General features: G+C 41.6%; 1 protein-coding gene across 1 annotated transcript in view; it reads left to right on the top strand.

The window, feature by feature from the left end:
• Nucleotides 1–22,179, top strand: part of ITK (IL2 inducible T cell kinase) — a 363,906-nt gene that overhangs the window by 232,047 nt on the left and 109,680 nt on the right. Inside the window, exons 9-10 of the mRNA XM_086931228.1 lie at nt 8,167–8,246; nt 10,185–10,318. Coding sequence (XP_086787354.1) covers nt 8,167–8,246; nt 10,185–10,318 — 214 coding nt within the window. The remainder of the gene's footprint in view (nt 1–8,166; nt 8,247–10,184; nt 10,319–22,179) is intronic.

The raw sequence follows: 22,179 nt of genomic DNA, 5'->3' as shown, positions 1-22,179 counted from the left end.
CGAAATGGCCAATCACTGCATGACTACATGAAGTCACACACAGTGATTGGCCATTATGCAGTGCGGCTCACCACCCACGCGCGGCATCCAATAATGGATTGCCCTGCCCTGCTGCACGGTGACCGGCCAATCCTGGCGCAGCATACAGCGCCAGGATTGGCTAGGGGGGCACACTGCTGCTCGCCCTGTGTCGCCCTTTCTACTGCGGCCCGGTTCAACAAGCACCCCCCTGGTCACTCTCTATGGGGGAACTTGACTGCGCATGCTTGGGCAAGTTTCAGCCCCAAGCTTCACTTGCGCGTTACACTCATTACACACAGATTGATACCTTGGCTGTCTGCTGACACTCAAGTTGCAGACCAGCCCCCCTGTGCAGTGCACTCCCAGATACGGCAGGTGCTGCCCGGATTCCCGGCGGCGCTCGGCGCTTAAATTTATTTTCATCGCAGTGTGTGTCAGTGTTTATTTTTCTAGCCCCAGGACTTGCAGCCGCGGGTCCTGGGGCTAGTGGGGCTATGCCCCTACGCCCCAATGGACGCACCGCGGCTGCTCAGACGTCTGCATTAATGACCAGTAAGTCCAGGATTGCCTCATGCTGTCCCTCTAACCGTTCTCAAACAAATGAAAGAAAGTTTAGCTATCTCTTCTCTGTTCTCTCGATCCCGCACAGGCTGCTGCTGGGGCTGTCTTGTTAGCAAAATTAGACACAAGGTTTGGTTCTAAAAGGACAGTATGGAGGATGAATCCATAAATGACTATCCATAAATACCTTGGTGTTATAATTATTGGGGCTGTCTTGCTGGTGTAGTGCCAGAGATTGAACAGCCTGAGTGGCATGTGTCATAAAATCTGCTCACATATATCTCACTTTCTGCATCCCTCGCACCCATGGCATTCAGTCAGTCAATAAAAACGTTATTTGTTTTTTTTACAACCATAAAGATATACAAATACAGCATCTCACTCAATTAAAATAAATACACAAGTCAATGTCATAAAATATGCAATACATCTTCTGCATGTCTAAATAACAAATTTTCTTTAAAATAAAAACAATTGTCAACTTCAGATTTATTAAGATCAGATATTCCATTATTGGGCACCTAGTCTTTCAAGTAAATTCTCCTAAAGATCTAAATTTCATCATCACTCTTTACATTTGAGAAACACTTTAACTCTATTTATAAATTTCCCCATGACATTCAAAATGTTTACTTAGAATTGACCAGACTCCAGATTTTTCCCCATCAGTGGCAAGCCTATTCAGTTGTCACATACAGTTTTTCTTACTTTAGATCCCCCTCCACCTGTCTCCATTTTTCCTTATGAATGGAGCTGGCAAACTGAGGCTGTAAGGCAGAGAATGCTCAGTACCAGTCAGGCTAGTGCTTTTCTGCTGTTTGTGTGTATCCAATGAGCTCTCAAGTTGTTCCCTAAAATGTGTGAGATGCTTTTCCGCTCCTAGCTTTTACTTTGAATTCTAGTTTTTGCGATTTTGCTTTTCTGTTATGAAATTCAGAACTCATGTACCAAAATTCTAAATAAAAACATAAACTGGATGTTTCACTTGCACCTGGGGTACAGTATGCCCTGAGTATTTGTATAGCGCGTACCACACCTAATAAGGTACTAAAGTGCTTTTTGGATCGGTAACACACAATGGGAAGCCACTCTTCGTGATTTAGGGCTCTATGTAGATTGTGGTGGATGTGGGGCATGTCCCAAAAAGCGGAGGTTCTGAATCACTGTGCGGACGGGTAGCATGTCATTTTATGGGATAGTTACAGCATTCAAGACATTTGTCATGCAAATTTAATTACTGTTCGTCATGCTGTTTATCACACAGTTGTCTCGGATTTCGTAAGTAGTGTGCCATTCAATCTTTTATAAAAGCTGACACAAACTGGAATGCAATCTGTCATAACATATGTCATTAAGAGGCTATGCAATCTTGTAGTGTAGTTCCTATATTCCCAATAGGCTCTGCGCATTGGAATAATATATACTATAGTTTAGACGTAGGACTAAGGTTGACTAGGTCTCTATCGCTTATATTAGACTTAATTGTGAGTGCCAGCTAGCTCAGAGGTCACTAGAAACTTTCTCGAATTCACAAGAAGGGATTAGTTTTCTGACAACCGCATAAACATGACAACTTTGTTTCCCAAGAATAAGAAATCAATCTCCAGAGTCGTGGAAACTATAGATAACTATTTTACTCAGTCAATCGTGCATGCTTCGTTTCACCAGAGGTGCAGAGAAATAGAGAGACAGGTGTTTTCAATAAAAGTATTTATTGAACAGTCTTCTTTCTCGAGCACAAGAAATGAACTGCTCTTACCCTGTCCTCCGCATTATCTGGTTTGATTGTATGGCACCTGATCCTCTCTCATATAATATAAAACAAAACCTCTGACTCATTCTGAAACTTAGCTGTGCATTCTTATACCAGTTTTGTCCTGAATCGCTGCCGAACCTCTGGGTTGTCGGCTGATGAGCTGTGTAGTACTGTAATATTGGTGGTTTTAATCTATTTAGCGGCCAGCCCCCGCGGTTGTAGGCCCATGCTTGTATTCTCTTGAATGCTACAATAAAGGTTTTCAAAAAAAGAAATGAACTGCTACAATCGTAATACTGGTTATAAAGTACTAGGCATATAATACGAAGAGTATTATAAAGTAGTACTGTAAAAGCATGGTATGGTTTCTAAGCCATATAACATAACATATAATACATACAGTAATAAATAATAACTAAAAGTACTCAACTGGTGCGTCTAAAATACGCCTACCCCGGTGTACCTAACCTAGGTCTAGTACGAGGGAAGAAGTAAGTGAGGTGTAGCTTAAGAATTCTCTTAAGGGTCTAATCAGCTCCGTACCTTGGTTTTAGAATGAAGGAGGTCTTGTATCTCTCTCTCAGGACTCGATTTCCCAGCAACCCACAAGGGTAGCCTGGAAACCCTGGAGCTGGATTTCTCGTCAGGAGAAAAGACAGCGTCTATCAGTGCGTCAGCTGGAGGGTCGACTTCCTTCAGCACTTGCTGCTGCAGGGCGTGTCGGGCAAGTAGATAGTCGAACTTCTCCGAACCACCGTGTGTTTGTCTGGGCAAATGTAGGCATATTTATACCTTGAAGGTGCCGAGTTTGATGTATGATTGGACATAATAACGTCACTCAAAGACTCAGTTCTTTGAAAAACTCCATAATTTCGTAGATAAATTAATATTCAGGCGAGGGGAAATCCCTAGCTGCTGAAGGCAGGTTTTTCTAAGAAATCGTTGTTGATTCTCAGAACTTAGTGGAAGTAGCCATGCCGTATTTGGGCTGCATAGGCTCAGTCTAAATATGGTAATGATCACTATGCCTATATAAGGATCGGGTAATTTATACCTATATATGGGCATGAATTGGGAAAATTACACAAGGGTCCTAGATTCCTACACAACAATTTGTCATGTAGGCATTCATTCAGGTTATTGTACATGCAGCCTTTTAGTGAGCATGTGAGCTGTGACAACATTGCAAAAAAGCTTGTGAGCTCTGTGATGTGACAGTGTGAGCATCTATGCATGTGAATGTGTGTGAGAGAATGTGAGTGTGCACAACAGGCTTTGCCCAGGCCCGGCCCGTGCAGGGCGTTATACCGGGGTGGTGACATCAGATGGGGGAGGGGCTTGGTGGGGGGTTTTAAAATGCGGGATATGGATCATTACAGGTAAGTAACGTAAAAAATAAATAAAACGAATTTCGTGGCCTATGCTGCATCACATTTGGTGATGCAGCGCGGGCAACGAAATTCGTTTTATTCATTTTTTTCGTTACTTACCTGTAATGGTCCATATCCCGCATTTTAAAACAACCCACCTTGCCCCTCCCCCGCCTGACGTCACCGCCCCGGTATAACGCCCTGCACGGGCCGGGCCTGGCTTTGCCTTTGAGAGGGTGGCAGTGTTAGTTTGTATAGCTGACTGAGCATGTGTGTCAAGGAGTGTGTGTGTGTGTGCGTGTGTGTGTGCGTGTGTGTGTGTGTGTGTGTGAGTGTGTGTTTGCGAGTGTGTGTGTGTGTGCGAGTGTGTGTGTGCGTGTGTGCGAGTGTGTGTGTGATTGTGTGTGTGTGTGTGTGCGTGTGTGGGTGTGTGTGTGTGTGTGTGTGTGTGTAAAGCCTGAGATAAAAAATGACAAAAGACATAGTTCCAGGTCACGTAGGACTAACAGCAAACATAATGTGTACCAACTGCCTTACAGACAATATAAAATATTGAATTGTAAACAAAATTGTCATTATCTGGTTCTCTGATGAATTATCTCAATAAAAATATTGATAACACAAACATTGCCCAAAAAATATTGAGAGCACAAATACCAAATTTATATTCTCCGTCAGTAAAGTCAAAATATCAACAGTAAGTATATAGACCACAATATTTTCAAAAAACAGATCAGTATATCGAATTTTAACTTTAAAACATATACTAAACTTCAAAAATATTAATTAAAAAATATTTACTTACAGTAGTATAATAACATGTAAAAAAGTATAACTGTGCATTTCAAAATAATTGCATAAATAATTAACATAATCTTTTTTAATATTATTTAAACATAAACAATAAAAAAATATTCTATCCAACACTAGGTATTAAACATTTTTTAAATATATTTAACAAAAAAATTTAAAAAATCATACAATACATAAGACTTACAGAGGTAAAATTCACTGCTGCCTCTACAACCTAAGCAACAGTGAGAAAGTGTTGGACTTTGGAGGGGTCAGATTTACTATCCCTACTCAACCGTAGGGATAGCCTTTGACTTTAGAGTGGTCACATTTACTATTCCCACTCCAATCTGAGCAACATTAGAGGAAGTGTTAGACTTTGGAGGGTTCAAATGTACTGTTATTACTCCTACGTATGCAAAAGTAGGGAAGTGATGGACTCTGGAGGGGGTCAGATTTAATATTCCTACTCCTCCATATGTAAGCAGAAATAGGGAAAGTGTACTTTGGAAGAGTCTGATTTACTATTTCAACACCTAGATTCATTAGTTAAAGCTTATATATATAAACCAAATAATAAAGTTTAAAAACATGTTTAAAAACATGATTTATTCATCAAATATAAAACAACTAAAATTGGATTTAAAAGATAAAAATGTTAGATTACAAATACAATTACGTACAATTAAAAATGTTTTTTTAATTAATGCCCTAAAAACAAACACCAAGAAAAAATCTGTTAAATTAAAAAAATTATGAAAATAAAATATTATTAATATTGAATTCCATTAAAATCAAAACAATTAATACATGTAAATGTAAATAGAAAAATATGATTACCAAGTCAACCAATCAACAATTTAAAAAAGCAAATACTTCTTAAAAATAGCAATCCATATTTACAGATACGTAATTATCAATTAAAAATTAAATTACATAAAAAAGCTGTGGATAAAAAACAATAATTTGGATTTTCAAAACGTTCCTACCCTAATCCCCTACAAACTAAACAGCCCACTACTAAATTAACATTTTCTATTTAAATTTTAAAAAGAATCATGTAAAAACTTACTAACTATACTACAACAAATGAAACACAAATTATATAATACTAATAACTTATAATACTAAAATAACCAATATTGATCAAACGTTTAAGTATTATATTTTATACAACTGTATTGTATAAAACACTATAATATGCAACAATATTTATATAAAACAATTCTAAATACCTAAATACACAATATTCTGCCTCACGATATTCTTGCCATGGTATTTGTGACCCATATAATTTTTCGATCGAACCTGAGCCAGCGCGCATGCGCTGCTCTGCAAGGCTTCTTGTAGTACTCTAAACTACTTTGTGTGGGTCTGACTCCCCCTTCCCGCATTGGGTTGGCTGTGTCGTTTTGTTATTGTAGCCTGCAAATGGCTAAAGGCGGGCGCATGTCCCGCCTCTTTTGGAAATGTTCACTTCCACAGCGTTTTACTTGAGGCTGCATTCCTCTCCTCGTGGGTCAGGTTACTATTTACGGACAACGCGCCGTGCTTTCGCTTGTTTGACACTGTTTTGGGTGTCCTCTTTCTGAAGTCTCTCTTTACACTTTCTCTGTGCCTTAGTCCTGTATTTTTTTACCTTCTTCTTTTAGTCTCGATAGTTATTTTATTGTGTAGTATTATACAAATTAAGCACTGAAGAAAAGGTGTTCAAATCCAGAGTCTGCTTCAGTCTAAAAATCCTCCTTCCAGTTTATAATGAAGAGGCGGATGGATTGTGCATTTGATGGCAATCGAACGCCTCTGCTTTGAAGCTGTTTCCCATGAGGCAATTCGTAATGTGTTGCGAAAAAAGGCTACCTTTTTACTTCATGAATGACGAAGGCACGAAATACAGATTTCAAGTTGCATTGGGCCGAAGCCGGCACGCAATCTGAAACATATGCTGCCCTCAAAGCCTGTATCTTTAGGGGAGCAAGCACTGTGCTTGTTTATCAAAGCTCAGAATGTTATATATTCTAACGACTTGTGTCAACGTCTCCAAAATATTTTGCACAAACGTGCTACAATTGTTGTAAATTATTAGTAAACTAAGCAGAAAATGTGTGCTGGGTATTAAGGCGGCTGCGTATAAGACACCCTTGGGACCCGAGTGAAGCAGGGCACAGAAATGAATATGACACGGGGTAATTTACCGGTAGAATAAGAGATGTGGGCCTCGCTGGGTCAGATGAAACTGGGTCTGCTTACAGCATATCTGCCGCATGGGCATTTTTACAAACTAGCAGTTAAAATGCCATAGCTGTTGCATTTACAAAACTAGCGTAAATGCGAGACCTATTGCATTGCAAATGCTTTATTTTTTTTTATTTTTTATTGAACAAGACAGTAGGAGGACATTGGTACATTTGATTCTTTGACTTTAGATGAAATTTCGATTCAGTATATCAGAGACAAACATGACAAATTCATTACTAATGACTAAAACCTAGATGGACCAATCTTGAAATGCTAGCACAAAATGGTGTAAGGAAAGCAGTTAATCAATGCGTCAACAATAACTATATAGATGCTATAGCAATATTAAAGTGCTAGTGCAAGAACGTGCAAAATTGACAAAATACAAGGAAGGCTAGATAAAACATTCAATTTTCTATTACAGTTCCTAGAGCCCTACTGATTTAAAATACAAAAAACATCCAATTTAATAATAATATGATTCTAAAGTGACAGTGCAGGAAATATACATCAGTAATACTATAAGATTCTTAAAAAGCTGGTACAATAGAGTACAATAGAATACAAAACCCACCAATTTAAACAGCAAAGTTATTTTTTTTTTTTTTGCATTGCAAATGCTTGTCATATGATATTTTTCTGAATACCCATTACCTGCTTATGGGCATGCATACAGCTGGCATGAAGAGTTGGGTGGACTAGCTAATTATTTTTTATGTGAATAATTATCAGCTGACTCCTACCTACGGTGAAGCAATGGATGATGCTTTACTAAAGTCACTGTAGGTAGTTGCCACATGGCACCCCCTTAAGAGTCCTCGGGTGGGCCTTAGATTTCAACAAATTGCCTAAAACCTTCATAATAGAAAAGTATATTAGCTAAACGGTGAATTGTCATTTTGCCAGGTGTTGCTTACACCTGAGCTGGGTGAAGATTTTCTAAGACATCCTCGTCTCTCTGCTGTACATACTGAACTCTGCGGATTTGCATATATGGTTTAGGCAAAGTAGTTTTTTTCAATTTCAATAAAATTGCATAAACGACTGTTGTTTTATAACGGTTACCTAAACAGTCTTGTAAAATGTACAACTAATTAATATCACAGTTACAATGTAATACACCGGAAACCCTATCCCTTTTGTAATACTAAAAAAGTTGCCACAATAGTCAAACCATGCTCCTTGCAATGCATGATCTCCCGCAAAGATGGTTTACAATCGATATATTTATTATGCAACAATTTCAAAAGCATTTAATCTTCGTGTGTTTGTTGATCACTGCTTTAAAGCTTATGGCGTGATCTGTGTTTCTCATTCTCTTTTGTCCACGTCTCTCTATTTATCTCTTACAATCTCGGTGTCTGCTTCTCTCCATCTCCTAACTTTATATCCCCCCTCCCCTTGGCTCCCCCACCTCCATTTTCCCAGGACAAGGAAGGCGCGTTCGTGGTACGAGACTCGCGGCAGCCTGGGACTTACACTGTCTCCGTCTTCACCAAGGCTCTAAGGTACAACCTGACACCTGTCTGACAGGATGTCCGCTTTGCTTCCGTTCCTTGCACGCCTCATCTGACGGAAGATGCACCGTACACGCGTGTCTGAACAGAATAACCCCCACACTCCTGCCTTAATGTACACATCTGAGAGCTCTCGCCACACGCCCACCTGATCTCTACCTACCTGTCTGAGAATGCCTCCCCGTAAACCTCTTCGAGTGCCCTCACCACGTGCCCCCAGGAGCTTCACAGCCTGTCTCAAACTACGCGCCTCCCTGTGCTCATCATTATGAGTGCTGTCACCATATGCCCACTGTGTTACTGCTTCCCAACCCGCCTCACTTTGCCACCCCATACACATCTGTCTGAGCGCTTCACTGGAGACATGCTACTGCTTACATGCCTCTCTCACCCGCAGGGGCTGTGCCTGACCTTGCACCGCTCTTCCTCGCACTCACATTTGAGATATGCTATTCCTGGCACACATGTCCATGATGTGACACACCTGATACACCTACGTGGGTTGTGCCACTTCTCACATGTTTGAGCCGTGTGGCTTAACTCTGGGAGCTTGCCTGACCCTGCAGAGTTCTTCTTTCCACACCTGTCACTTGTTTATGTTACGCAACACCTTACACACCCTTCTGAGCTGTGCCCCTTCTTACATGTCCGGCCTGTGCCCACTCCTACACACACCTGTGAGCCAAGCCACAGCTTCTAGGTCTGTGTGTGCCATCTCATACACAACCCGCATGCGGGCACTGTGACTTCCAAATACCCAGCAAAAGTCTGAAGCATGTTACAGGGCGCTCTGCTTTGCCCAGACATAGGACACAGGGCAATTGATAGATGCTCTATCTCGTCCACCCATTCCCCTGAACTCAATGGACTTGTTGTGTACGTTACACCCTTAACTATTGATACCTCAACGGTTTGATGTCACCAATATCCCACGGTCCTTGTGGGCTGCATGTCTGATATGAGCTCCTCCACCTGGACCCACACTTTGCTATATTTAGTTATTCCCAGGGGGAATCAAGGGGTTCTGGGCTCCTTGGTCTGGTAGTACACATTGGTTCTACTTTGTTAATCCTGGGGCAGCATGTGTGCTGTAATCTCTATGGTCTAACATCACATATTGGTTGTAACCAGTTACCCCTTGAAGAGGCCCTTTGTCTAAGATCATTGGATAGATCTTGCTGTCGGCAGGGGACCGCTGCATACTCTGAACATCTGTGGTATATATGTATCACATCAGCCGAACAAGAGCCTGCTCGGCACCACGGGGAGGGGCATCCTGTTGTATATAATTAATAATCCACAGGTTGCAGGTTGAATTTTTGATCCCCAAACACTATTATAATCTGTTGGGTATTTCTACCTACCCACAGGGTAGCAGGGTAGGCGGTGTCCCTGAAGTCCCTAGTCACCTTAACAGCCAGCCTGTAGGAGGAGACTTGCTCAGGGTTGCTGAGATCCCTGGACAGCACAATCTACAAGGCCACAGCAGTCAATGGTGCAGTGGTGCCAAAGCCCAAGACTACAAGGGGCCCTCTGCACCCTAATTATGGATGTTTTTACTGCCTGAACAAGGGGTAGGAAGGTACATTTTCCATGCTTGCATTAGTGCTCCTGGCACCCTTGCTTTGCCACTGGCATTCTGATGGATATACCTTCTACCCTCCAGAGTGCTGGAGAGTGAAGGCCTTTGGAGATGGGGATTCCCTGTTTATGGTGAATATCATGACTAGCCATCACCTTAGGGTAGCTGGGGGATAGGGAGGTCTTCTGCTTGCTGGGCTGGAGTTTACTATAAACATATATCTATGAAAGGCCGCTTGTAGGGCAGCTGCTACACTGCCTGTCCTAGCAACATTTGTTATTGTTGTGATCCCATCACTGGTCACTTAAGTATAACTTAGTGCCTAAAATGTTTTATTGTTTTGTCAGTGAGAAGAACCCCACCATTAAACACTATCACATCATGGAGACCGACGACAACCCGAAGCGATATTATGTGGCAGAAAAACATGTCTTCGAGTCCATCCCGGAACTGATCAGGTACCATCAGCACAACGGAGGGGGTGAGTGCACAGCAAGGGGGAGTGGGTACCTGGGTAGTGGCTGGCAACCAAGGCTCTGTGCTCTCCTCTAACTCCCAAAAATTCCTTGATAACCCTCACTCACTTCATCTGTTAGAACCAATACTTCAAATTTATTCCTTTTTGGACGTTTTGTGGGACCAGAAATTGGCAACAACAGACTCCCAAACACACGAGAAAGGAAGTGGAATGCTTCTGTGGACTGCAGGGTGCTGAAATACCTCCATCACCCGTGGCGTCTCAGACGTATTCTTAACAGAAGGCCTTTCATTTCAGTCTAAAGGCTCCATGAAAATTTTTGTCTTACTGTGATTGTTACTTGAGAAAATATGTCATTTATTTTCAGATTGCATTTTTATTTATTTTAAATGTTTTATTTATTGCGAACATGACCCATGCGGGCATCAAAGCGCATTACAATTGTTAGAGAGGAAATGGCCGCAAAGCGAAAGCGAAGGCGAAAGCGGCCGTTTGCGAGCGGAGGAAGAAGACGAGACCCAGGGATTAAAACCTGAGAAATTGAAACTTGACAAATAATAAGATATTCTGAAAACAAAGTTAACCACTTGAAGATCTGTATTAATGAATACATGATACTGTAAATAGCCTTGAAAAAGCCCCGGCGCAAATCGCCACAGGGGGCGAAACACGTGTCGGCTGTTCATGTTTTAAACCCTATTTAATAAAAGTATTTTTTCTACATCACTTGGACTCCTGATTCGGATTAAAAAAGCAAGGATTCGGCCTAAGGATATTCACAATTTGATCAAACGCACTCATCACCCCCTTCAAAGATTCACCTCAATGTTGACACGGAGAAATCAAAAGACCAATAGTGAAACAAGCTAGCAGTAATCATGAGGTGTGGGTGATGAGTCATGATTCCATTTGCTGCTAGTGGGCTATGGGTAAATAAGGGCATATTAAATTGAGGCCGGATGGCCATTCTATGTCTATGGGAAGTGCATTGATTCAAAAGTGCTTAGGAGCATGCTCTTGACCCAGAAACACCGGTTTCATCCTGAGATTGTCCTTTCAGTGGTGCCATGTGCATACAGTTTCTCAAACTTGGCAGCTTGTGCAAAGGCAGTGTGCAGGTTTCTACTCCTGCTATGAAGTCATAGCTTTAGATTGTTTGACCTTCTAAGTGTCAAGTTGTACAGAAATAGGAATTTTTTTATTTTTCTATTGTCAGGAGCAGGGCGTAGGAGCGTCGTCCCACTGCTTTCTCGCAGTGCGAGAAGCAGAAATGAAAAATGTTACAAATACCATTTACGTTTCAGCTTCTCACACTCCGTGAAAGCAGAAGAAGGATATGCTTTTTTGGGGGTGGGCTGGTGGGCGGGTCGGGGAGGAGTGGCTAGCCCATTGTTATGGGCGTGGACTGTTTGACTGTCCCAGGGTCGACCAAACCAGTCATAGCACCCTCCGCTTTCTTCATGTATGTGACATTGCAGAGTTATTATTGGCTTAGGGTAAGAGAGGGAGGCTGCCTGCTTCTGCTTCCTGTTAGCAGAGACAGTAGGAGGCGGGATGTGGAAGTCCGGAAACGGGGGGCGGATGTACGTTTTTAAATTTTTTAATTTTGGCAAATTAACCCGCACCCCCTCCCCGCGCGACCCATACCCCCACACCCGCGATTCATGCCAGTCACGACTGGTCAGGAGAACACTGGTGACACAAGCTTTAAAACACTTAATTTAACATAAATGGGCCCAAACCTTAGCCCCATGATACTAGGCAAGCAATATTTCAAGGTAGGTCATGATCCGTAAACATGGGCTTCAGTTTTGTGGGGTTCCTATTTTTGGTTTCAATCCGGGCTTACTTTTGATCCCAATCTGACTGCGATTGTCAGTGGGAAAAAGTAGGAATGCATTTGACCATTTCTTTTTTTAAAGTTCAAAATGAAGTTTATTGAAGACATTTAAAATACAGGTATATAATATAGTCAGACAATGAGTAATTACATGAATTCAGTTAAACATAGAAAACAAAATAGTTAGGTATAAATATTAGATTAACATTGCCTAAAGGACAGAATAAAACAGAAAAAAGAAGAGAAATACATAAGGAGAGTTAAAATGGTGTATATCAAAGGATAATACATTTCATATGGAAGATACATTAATTATATTATTTTGAACAGATTAATATCTAACCAACATGTGGAAGGTCATGGAGGTTTCAAAACTTATTGCTGAGTAGGGGCTAGGGAGAAGATGTGCCTGGCATTGTCATCTATGAATGATGTGAAGGGTGACCATAAATTCAGGAGTTTCGGAGCTATATGAATAGGGTATACAAGGGCCATATCTAGTCTGTGATTATGACAGATAGCGTACCACCAAGCTTGATAAGATAATTTGGTGAAGTCTTTCCAATTTTATGTTTTTGGTGAAAAACAACTGCTAACAGAAGGTCTATAATCTTTGTGTTGGAGTTACAATTGATCAAGGCTGGAGATAGACTCCCTAAAAATATATGTGTGACGGAGAAGGGGATTCTGGAGCTAAAGATTAAGTTGATCTGACACTAAACGCTCTTCCAGAATTTATGAACATGCAGGCTTGTAAAAAAAAGTAAGTGATTTAAATCAGCAAGTGGAGAGGAACATGTCCAACGATGATCAGAAAGGCCAGTGTGTCTTTTGCTTAAAGTTACCGGGGATAGCAGGAATCTGTTATAAATAAAAAAAATAGTGTTTGCATGGTGTTTGCTGCTCTGTAAGATTTCCTGATCTTGGTTCATATTTTATTCCATAGGGATGTTGACCAGCACACTTTGAAATCTTGTTCCCAGGAAAGCTCTACTTTAGTTTTTCCTCTAACATTGTGTGGGGTGTGTATATAATTATAAATAGTAGAGGCCTTGGGATAGGTGCGAAGAACAGTATGTAACCCGTTCATCATAGAAGAAGTATTAGCATTAGCGGTTAAAAATTGGGGATAAGCAGTCTGAAGAGTTTGCTTCAGAAGATTATATTTAAACTGAAAGGAAATAGGAAGATTGAAGAGTCAGCTAGCTTGTAAAAAAAGGCATGATTCATCTTGTACAAAAAGCTGATGCACCCAAACTAAACCCTTCTGTCTCCAGGATTCCAATACAAATGTTTGCCACGTATCAGTAACAACTTGTTTAGCCATAGTGTGGAGCCAAGACAGGAGTCTGAATCTGTAGGGAATGTCGATGGATTAGGATATAGACTTTTGCATGTGTATTTAATTATAGGAGTAGATATAGATTGAGTTTTTTTGTGTCTAAGATAAATATTCTTGAAATGAGTATGGAGAAAGAAAATAATGTTCAAGTTTCACCCACAAAGGACAATCCAAAAGATATTCAGAGAGCCATCTTGAAGACTGACGGATTAAAAACAATTTTTGGTAGGACGGGAAATCAGGAAAGTAGACACCACCTTCTGATTTTCGCTGTTTCAACTTTAATAATGACATGCAAGATTTCCAGTTATTCCACAGAAATTAAGATAATATAGAGTTTATTTTCTTAATTTTTTTAAGGAATGGGCACTGGGATATGGGAAATTGTCTAAAGTATAATGGGAGTTATCATCATCTTTATAGTATCTAACCGACCCCACCAAGATAAGTATAAGGAATGCCATTTAGCAGTCAGTATGGAAATTCTTTGTATGCATTTATCCATACATAAAGAAAGTGTTGCTGGGATAGAAGGGGTAAAATATAGACCCAAATACTTTATGTAATTAGAATTCCATGAAAAGATGGAAGCAAGGAAATCATCTTTAAAAGTATATTTAGTTAGAGGTAGTATTTCAGAATTTGTCTCTGTTCAATTTAAACCCAGAAACAGAGGCAAAGGATTCAACTTCCTGTAGGAAAGCAGGGATAGAGGATTGGGTTTGAGAGATGAATAACAGTATATCATCAGCGTATGCTGCCAATTTAATTTGTTGTTCTTTTCAATTAAATCCATGTATGTCTTGGTTTTGACAGATTCTAGACAAAAAAGGCTCCAAGGCTAAATTAAAAAGGAAAGCGAATAATGGCCAACCCTGGCGAACACCTGTGCCTCGGTTAAAGTACAAGGATGTGTTACCATTTTTACACACAACTGCCCTTGGTTGCAAATATAGAATGGAAATTAAAGAAATAATTTTGGGGTTAAACCAAACCATTTGTGTGTTTGAAAAAGATAGGGCCACTCAATTCGATCAAAAGCTTTTTCTGTGTCTAAGGCTACAACGGATTCTAAGGAGGAGAAATCTGAGTGAGTTTCAGTGGAATGCTGAATGGCAGAAAAAAATTGAAAAATTGAAGTTCTGAGGGAGAATTTTCTGATGTCTATAATGTTTTGTAAAAAGTAAGAAATTCATTTAAAATGTCAGCATCTTTAAATTTCAACATTTGTTGCTCATCCATAATAGACTCTATATTAAGCTTATTGGGTTTAACTTTCAAATAATTGACTAATATTTTCTCAGCTTTGTTCTGGCCACTATAAAGCTTTGCACTACATTTTAATAAAGTAATTGAGGCATTGTCTGTCGATTCTTTGTTAAATTCAAACTTAGCTCTGACAATTTCAGATAGGCAGTCCTCTGATTTGGAGGAATAGTAGGAATGCTCCAAAACCTTTATCTTAGTTAAAATATCTTTGGTGAGTACGCATGAAGTTTTGCAGTTTTTAGAGACAAAGCCAATGATAAAGTGTCGAGCAGCTGCCTTAAAGGCATCCCAAATAATAGAAAATGGTAGGTTATCATCTTGGTTAAACCAAAAATACTCATTAAAAAAGGAAACAAAAGAGAAGGCAAATTTGGAATCTAAGAGAAGAGCATTATCAAAATGCCACTTCCTGGGTACATAAAGGGGTCAATTAGGGACGGACAAAGTCCGTCCGTCATCCTGTCGGAGGACGGGACCGTCCGCCACAGAGGTGGATGTCCCATGCCTCGAATTAGGAAGCACCCGCCACAGTGGCGGGTGCATCCCGCATTTTTTACATTGCGGCGGGCGGTGCTGAAAGCACCACCCGTCGCAATGTAAAAAATGCATGTTGTACGTTTCAAAGCACAACATGCAAAGCACAACATGACAGGCACTCACAGCCTCTGTACCTCAACCTGGCTGCACTTGCAGCCCCTCTACCACTATACTTGTGGCACTTCCAGGCTCTGCACCCCTTGATGGTTGCACCTTTGATGGCTGCACCCCAATGCTTCCTGTACTCCCAGCCTTTGCACCCCTTTCTGTGGTGGCCTTGCAACCCCCCTGCTGTCCTCAGTGGATCTTTCCCTGAGCCATGCTGCAGCCGGAGGGAGGGGGCCCTTCCAAAATAAGCCATAAGGACTCTCCTGTCCGGCGAGCCTGCACCCCCTCTGCAGACATCAAGATTCAGCAGTACAGGCCACATTTGTTTTCTTCATTGAGCCGACTGATCTTGTGTGTTATTATTAGCGGCTGTCAGGCACAGGAGGCAGCAAATCACATCACTCGAGTCTGAAGGTGCGTGTATAAAATTGTAAAGGCTTGTTTGTAATGTATCATGTGCATCTCTCTGTCTTTGCCATAGAAGTGCTCTAAGCGAATGGCACATGTAGTAGTAGTAGAACGTGGTTAGACAGATACACTTCATGTCTCAAACCCCTGGGTAATCGAAGCAGGATTGTACAACGTATTTATCGGTAAATAAACAAATGCAGAACAATACGAGTAGCAGCTTCATTTTTCAAAGTACAGACAAACTGCTCAAAAGAGCAAAAATAACTATAATTAAATTCAGTAACAAATACATGCAACCATTGCCTTAACTGCTCTCTTTCTATGGGTGATATTCATTTATTTCATTTACTTAGAACATTAGCTCACAAGGTAATGCATATTCACTGACCTTCTTACCAGCCCCTTCTTGTGCACAGTCATCTCTAATAACATGTTCAGTGCTCAGATATTAGTCGTGTGCACATACACTATTTACACTTTGTCAGGTCCTTTCTAAACACTCCTGGATGCACTTACCTTTGACGCAGCAGGGAGTCCAGCAGCAGTGTGATCCTCTACAGTTAAACGCAACCAAGACAGAGGTCATTGAATTTGGCTCAAAAGATCAAATCTGGAATCAGTTATGGTGGCCGAGCATGACCGGAACACCTCCGACACCAGTTGTAAAGGCAAGGAATCTGGGAGTGATGGTGGAAAAAATCTTACCTGGGCAGCACAGATCAATCAGGTAACATCAGCCTGTTTCTTTACCCTTAAAGGGCTGAGAAAGATCCCCCCATTGATACCATTTGCCTTAAGGAAAACTGTTGTCGTGTCAACCATACTCTCCAGAATTGATTACTGTAACGCTCTCTATCTTGGACTGGGTGTAGCCCAATTAAACAAACTCCAGGCCATTCAAAATGCTGCGGCCAGAGTATTGCTTGGGCTGCCAAAACACCATCCCACATCGGCAGCTATAAAAAAATCTTCATTAGCTTCCAGTGTGCAGACGGATAGAATTCAAATCACTCTGACTAGTCCATAAGGCTGTGTTTGGAGAGGGTGCGGAAGAAGTGCGGAATCTCTTCTCAAAGTATGTTCCAGCGCGGACCCTTAGATCTTCGTCTTTGGGTCTGCTACAAGTTCCAAAGATACAGAAAGTACGCTGTGGAGGAAAGCGCTTCTCATTCCTGGCGTCAAAACTCTGGAACAAACTTCAACTGCACATAAGAAGTCTGCCCAGTAGATACACATTCCGCAAGGAAATTAAAACTTGGCTCTTTCCCTAAAGTCATCTGAATGTCTGTACAGTTGATGTCTCGTTCTAACACAGCGCCAAGTGCCTTGGCAATAGTGCGCTTTACAAGTAAAGATAGTCAGTTAGTCAGTCAGTCAGTCAGTGTTGGAGTGGGCTGTGGTGTTCCCCAATGTATCCAATGTTGTTGATGTGCAGTGCAGTTCTCAACGTCAGGCAGCAGTTCTCGGAGCTCCCAGTACTGTGCAGTGTGGGGCAAAGTGAATGGCGTGGGGTGCCAGGACCTTGTGTAGGACATAAGAAAGGACTCAGTTTTCCCGGTTCCGAGCTTGCAGTGCTCAGTGGGGTGTGGGTATCCTCCCTAGGCAGAGGAAGTTGCTCCTCTGTGTCAAAGCAAGAGGTTATGAGCATTACTATCAGCCCGCCGATTTGAACTGCCCATGGTTCCACGGCGGGGGGGGCTAGGCTCAGAGCTCCCCTGGGTGATCCTCCTGTCACCTCTCCAGATTCTTCCCCATGAGTCTGTGCTCTCCTAGGCGCTTACGGTTTTCTCTCTTCCTTTCCTGTTCTGTGACTATTCTGCAGGCATCTCTAAGAAAGAGAAACTTTCAGCTCCCCTCAGGAAATGCGCAACTCTGGATCTGAAATCCCCGCCTCCAGCCACCAATCAGGGCTGCGGGGATAACTCTTCCCCTTCTGTGGCAGAGCAGTTCCGAGTAGCTAGAGGCATAGGGGCTGGGTCCAGAAATAATTTAGCGTGCAAGAGAGCAGCATCGCATTGACTGAAAACTGAAAAGGCACATTTTTGTTCACAAAGAGGACATGAAGCGGAAGCGCTTTGAGAACCAGAAAAATAATAGATAACCCACGAAGATAGCTTCCATTGGGTTTCAGCTTTCAGGTGGTAAACTCCAGTCCGTGGCGGCTGACGGAGTATTTTTATCAAAATTTCGCACTTGAAGCAAAGTGCGGAGTTGCAAAAACTCTGCTAACTCTGCTGGCGGACGGGAGTCCTCCGCCCACCGTTAGTTACGGTCAATGAAGGGATCAACAACTTGGTTGCAGTCACCAGCGAGAATAAAGTTATCTTCAATACAATGTGAGATATGTTGAACAAGGGATGACCAAAATGAGTACCCTCCAGTGGTGGGAGCATAAATGTTGAGTAAAGAAAGTGGAGCATTCCCGACTAGCAATATTGTATACAGCCGTCTTCCCTCTTCATCAGAATTTTGAGAGAGCAGTTTAACAAAACGATTTACAGCAAAGAGTTAAAACCCCATTTCGCTTGCCATCCACTGGCAAGAGAAACACCTCTCCTATCAATCCCCTCCTCAACTTTACAGATTAATTTTCCGTAAGATGAGACTTCAGTATCAGGGCTATATCAGACTCTAATTTAGCCAAGTGTGTTTAAACTCGTTGTCTGTTAATGGGCAAATTCAAACCTCTGACGTTCCAAGAAACAATTTTCAGAGACTTAGCTGTAACATAAAAAAAATAGAAGACACCAATTTAGGCAAGGCATCAAGCAACTAAATCCAAACCATAAAACAGTCCAACTATACAATGAATGAACCTTACAGTACATAACAAATGAAAGAAATGAATGAAAATACAAATGTGACAAAATGGGTAGATGGAAGAAAAAGAGATGGAATACGAGAAGGGGAGAAAAATAGGACCAAGGTGGGAGGAGAAGGACAGAAAAGAAGAGAAAAAAGAAAGGGAGTAAAAAATATAGATGTAAGAAAGGTGAAACATACCTATAACTACCAATCAAAGGTTGGGGGGGCTGAAACCAAATGGAACAGAGTACACGCCCAGATTCAACCAAATGAAGGACGAGAAAGGACCACATCACAATTGATGAGGGGTAAGGTGGGCACAGACATTAACAAACCTACAAAGAAGGAAAAAAGTTAAATGTTATATCAAGGAATTGCAATAGAACATTAGGAAACATCATAACAAACAATTTTAAACTAGTCAACTGTATAATTTAATGTTATCATGGTAATTAAGGTGAATACGAAAAGCTACAGTAAGAGTTTGCCAACATTAAATGGTCTGGGAAGTCAAGGCTCCAGAGAAGTCCATGGAATCTATTTTACAGGAATTAATGAAACTCTGCAGCTTGACTGGATCCTCATATGTAGTGGTTTTGTTCTTGTAGGTAACCTTGAAAAGGCAAGGATGAAAAAGTCCATATCGGGCTCCCAAAGAACTTAAATCAGGTCTAATATTGAGGAACTCTTTGCGTCGGTTTGCAGTAGCTTTAGCATAGTCTTGAGGGAAAAACAAAGTAGAACCTGACCACACAATGTGTTGAATTGTTTTGACTGCTGTGAGGACTTTTAACAAGTCTGTGTATTCGAGGAAATATAGGGTAACTCCTCTCGGTCTCTGTGAACTTGACACACCAGTCAGCTGACAACCTAACCTGTGAGCTTGTTGGATATTAAGTACAGTTCCCTCTGGTAAATGTAATAACTTGGGGAGAAAAGATTTGAAGAAAACTAGGGGTTTCAAGCCCTCCGTGCCTTCCTGCTAACCATAAATGCGAAGATTTTTCTTCTTTTTTTCGCATTTCAAGGACTTTGACCTGCCTTTGAACTGAGGAATCTTGTGATTGTAGTATGTTAACCGTAACATCAGTATATCCAATAGAAGAGACAATAATAGAAGATCTTTCTCATGCTGGGGAGCTCTGCACTTACCCCCACAGAACAAATAGAGAAAAAAAACACCATGTCTGTAGGATGCAGTATTATGACGTTTCGCTTCATAAGAATATCAGCACATACAAGCGGCTGCCCTTGATTTCTCTCAAAGCTGTTAAGCTCCAATGAAGCATCTTAAATCAAAATGGCGGCCGCCGATAGCAACACCCTGAGGGAAAGAGTAGCCTCCTTCAAAAGCAAGCTACAGCATCCACACACAAATGCAATTGAAGATTCCAAAGCGCAGGAATCATATCACATGTACAGGAACAGGCATACCACTTTAAAGATCACCAGCAATGCCACTACATATCGGGGAAACACCTCACTTGACATCCAAAATGGTGGTCGCAATTAGCGATGTTACGAGGCAGGAGCCTCTCCTGATTAAAAGTGAGCCTCGGGACAAAAAAGAATTGGTTTAAAGGGTATTTCCCTTGTCAGGATGACATCCGCTACTGGGAACGCCTTACCAAGATTGCATAAAATGTGTTTTGCAATGGTCCATCCGCATCGCATCGAGGAGCTTCACCTGGGCACTGCCGCAGGCTCCTAGCCACGCCCCGCATTTGAGCATTTCTAACCAATACATAAAAAATCTGCCACGTAAACTCTAATCGTTGGTATTTGTGTTGCCTTTGAGTGAGTCAGGATGCATGGAACAATTTGAAAGAGCCCAGTGTTTATCCGCACTGTAAAATGAGTGTGTGTTGCGAGTGCTGAGCGCATGCACAGCTGTGTGTGTTGCCTCCTCAGTTTGGGTTTATTCATTTATTGAAGTTCACCACAGCTTTTTATCAGTAATAATCAATCCTAGTCCTTCTTATGCATGAAGCGACAAAGGTGTTTTTAATGTGATAATTAATTCAGTGTTCACAAATACAAACCAAGCTCCAGTGCATTTAGGTAACCCTTCATTGAGGGGGCAGTTATACATGTTTTATCCTGATGGAACCCAGAGGAGAGCATGTGAGAGAGAGGCAGAGATAATTTCTTTTGAGGACAAGCTGTTGCACAGGAATAAACAAATCCATGCGTGCCTGATTGTGCCACGCCCAGTGGCACACTGGATATTAAGAATGAGAATAAACATTGATTGCTTCCACTCATGGACTGGAAGGAATCTGATGTGCACGCATTTCGTGTGATACCTTGTCTTAAGGTACAATTTGAACATGCGCCATATTACTTTAGGAAGGAAACCAAACAAGTGTTTTGGCCTTATGTGCACAGCCTCGGATGTTGCAAAACGGAGAGCTCAAGTTTCTCTAAGTTAAGTGTGAGTAGGTATTAAACTCTCCTGTTTCTTTTCATTCTATTGGGTTCAACATTAGTTTTCCTCAGTGCACATTATTGGAGGCCCGCACCAGCATGCATCAGAAGATGATGCTGGATGAGCTGCCCACTCCTGGCTGAAATAAAGGGACACAGTTCTGATCTTCTATGGCTTCCATTTGGCACCGTTGTGTTTCACTATTAGCATACATATCAAAATTTCACAACAGGATAGTGGGAGTAAGTTTTGAAAACGAAATCGGGTTTATGTATATTCCCTATTGACTTCTATTGAAGCAGAGGCAAATTCCAGTGGGAGACAGTTAAATTAATCCAATCAACTGGGTTGATTGGCATGTATGTATTAGAAGTCTCCAGAGCATAAGTACAGAGCAGCCTTGGTTGGTTTATATTTACAAAACAGGATCTCTGTCCTCCTACAGTCCCTGTGGTGCACAGTTCTCACAAAACCTCCAGGAGTCCCCATTCAGCCAAGGCCAGTGAATGTCTCTGAGATATGGTAGACTGAGGAAAACTTCATTACATTCTGAAAGTAGGGAGGCATCAGTTTGCATTATGCCGCTGCCTTCGTGTAGAGCAAAATGGCCTGTGGTACGAAGCCACGAGGGGTCCATTCAGAGTCCAGCGTGGGACGGGAAACAACCTTTACAACGCAGTCATTACATCGCACTACACTTGCAACACAGTCATTACATCGCAACGTCCATTACAATGCATGTCACTACAACGCTGGCATTACCATGCCTACCATTACAACGCATGACACTACAGCGCATGTCACTATAACGCAGGTATTACAACGCATACCATCACAATGCATACCATTACAACGCATAGTACCCCTACGCTATCCAACACATACCCTACTGTTACACCCCCTGGAGTCAGAATAGTCATTTTTAACCCCCACAATATCCAACGCTTACCCTACTGTTGCACCCCCTGGAGTTTGAATAGTAATTTTTACCCCTACACTATCCAACACTTACCCTACTGTTGCACCCCCTGGAGTTAGAATAGTATATTTTTTACCCCTACACTATCCAACACTTACCCTACTGTTGCACCCCCTGGAGTCAGAATAGTAATTTTTTACCCCTA

The sequence above is a fragment of the Lissotriton vulgaris genome, chromosome 7 (genome assembly GCF_964263255.1).
Source record: "Lissotriton vulgaris chromosome 7, aLisVul1.2, whole genome shotgun sequence".
Taxonomy (NCBI): Eukaryota; Metazoa; Chordata; class Amphibia; order Caudata; family Salamandridae; genus Lissotriton; species Lissotriton vulgaris.
Note: the sequence above shows the minus strand (reverse complement) of the source record. Positions and strands in the feature narration are given on the sequence as shown.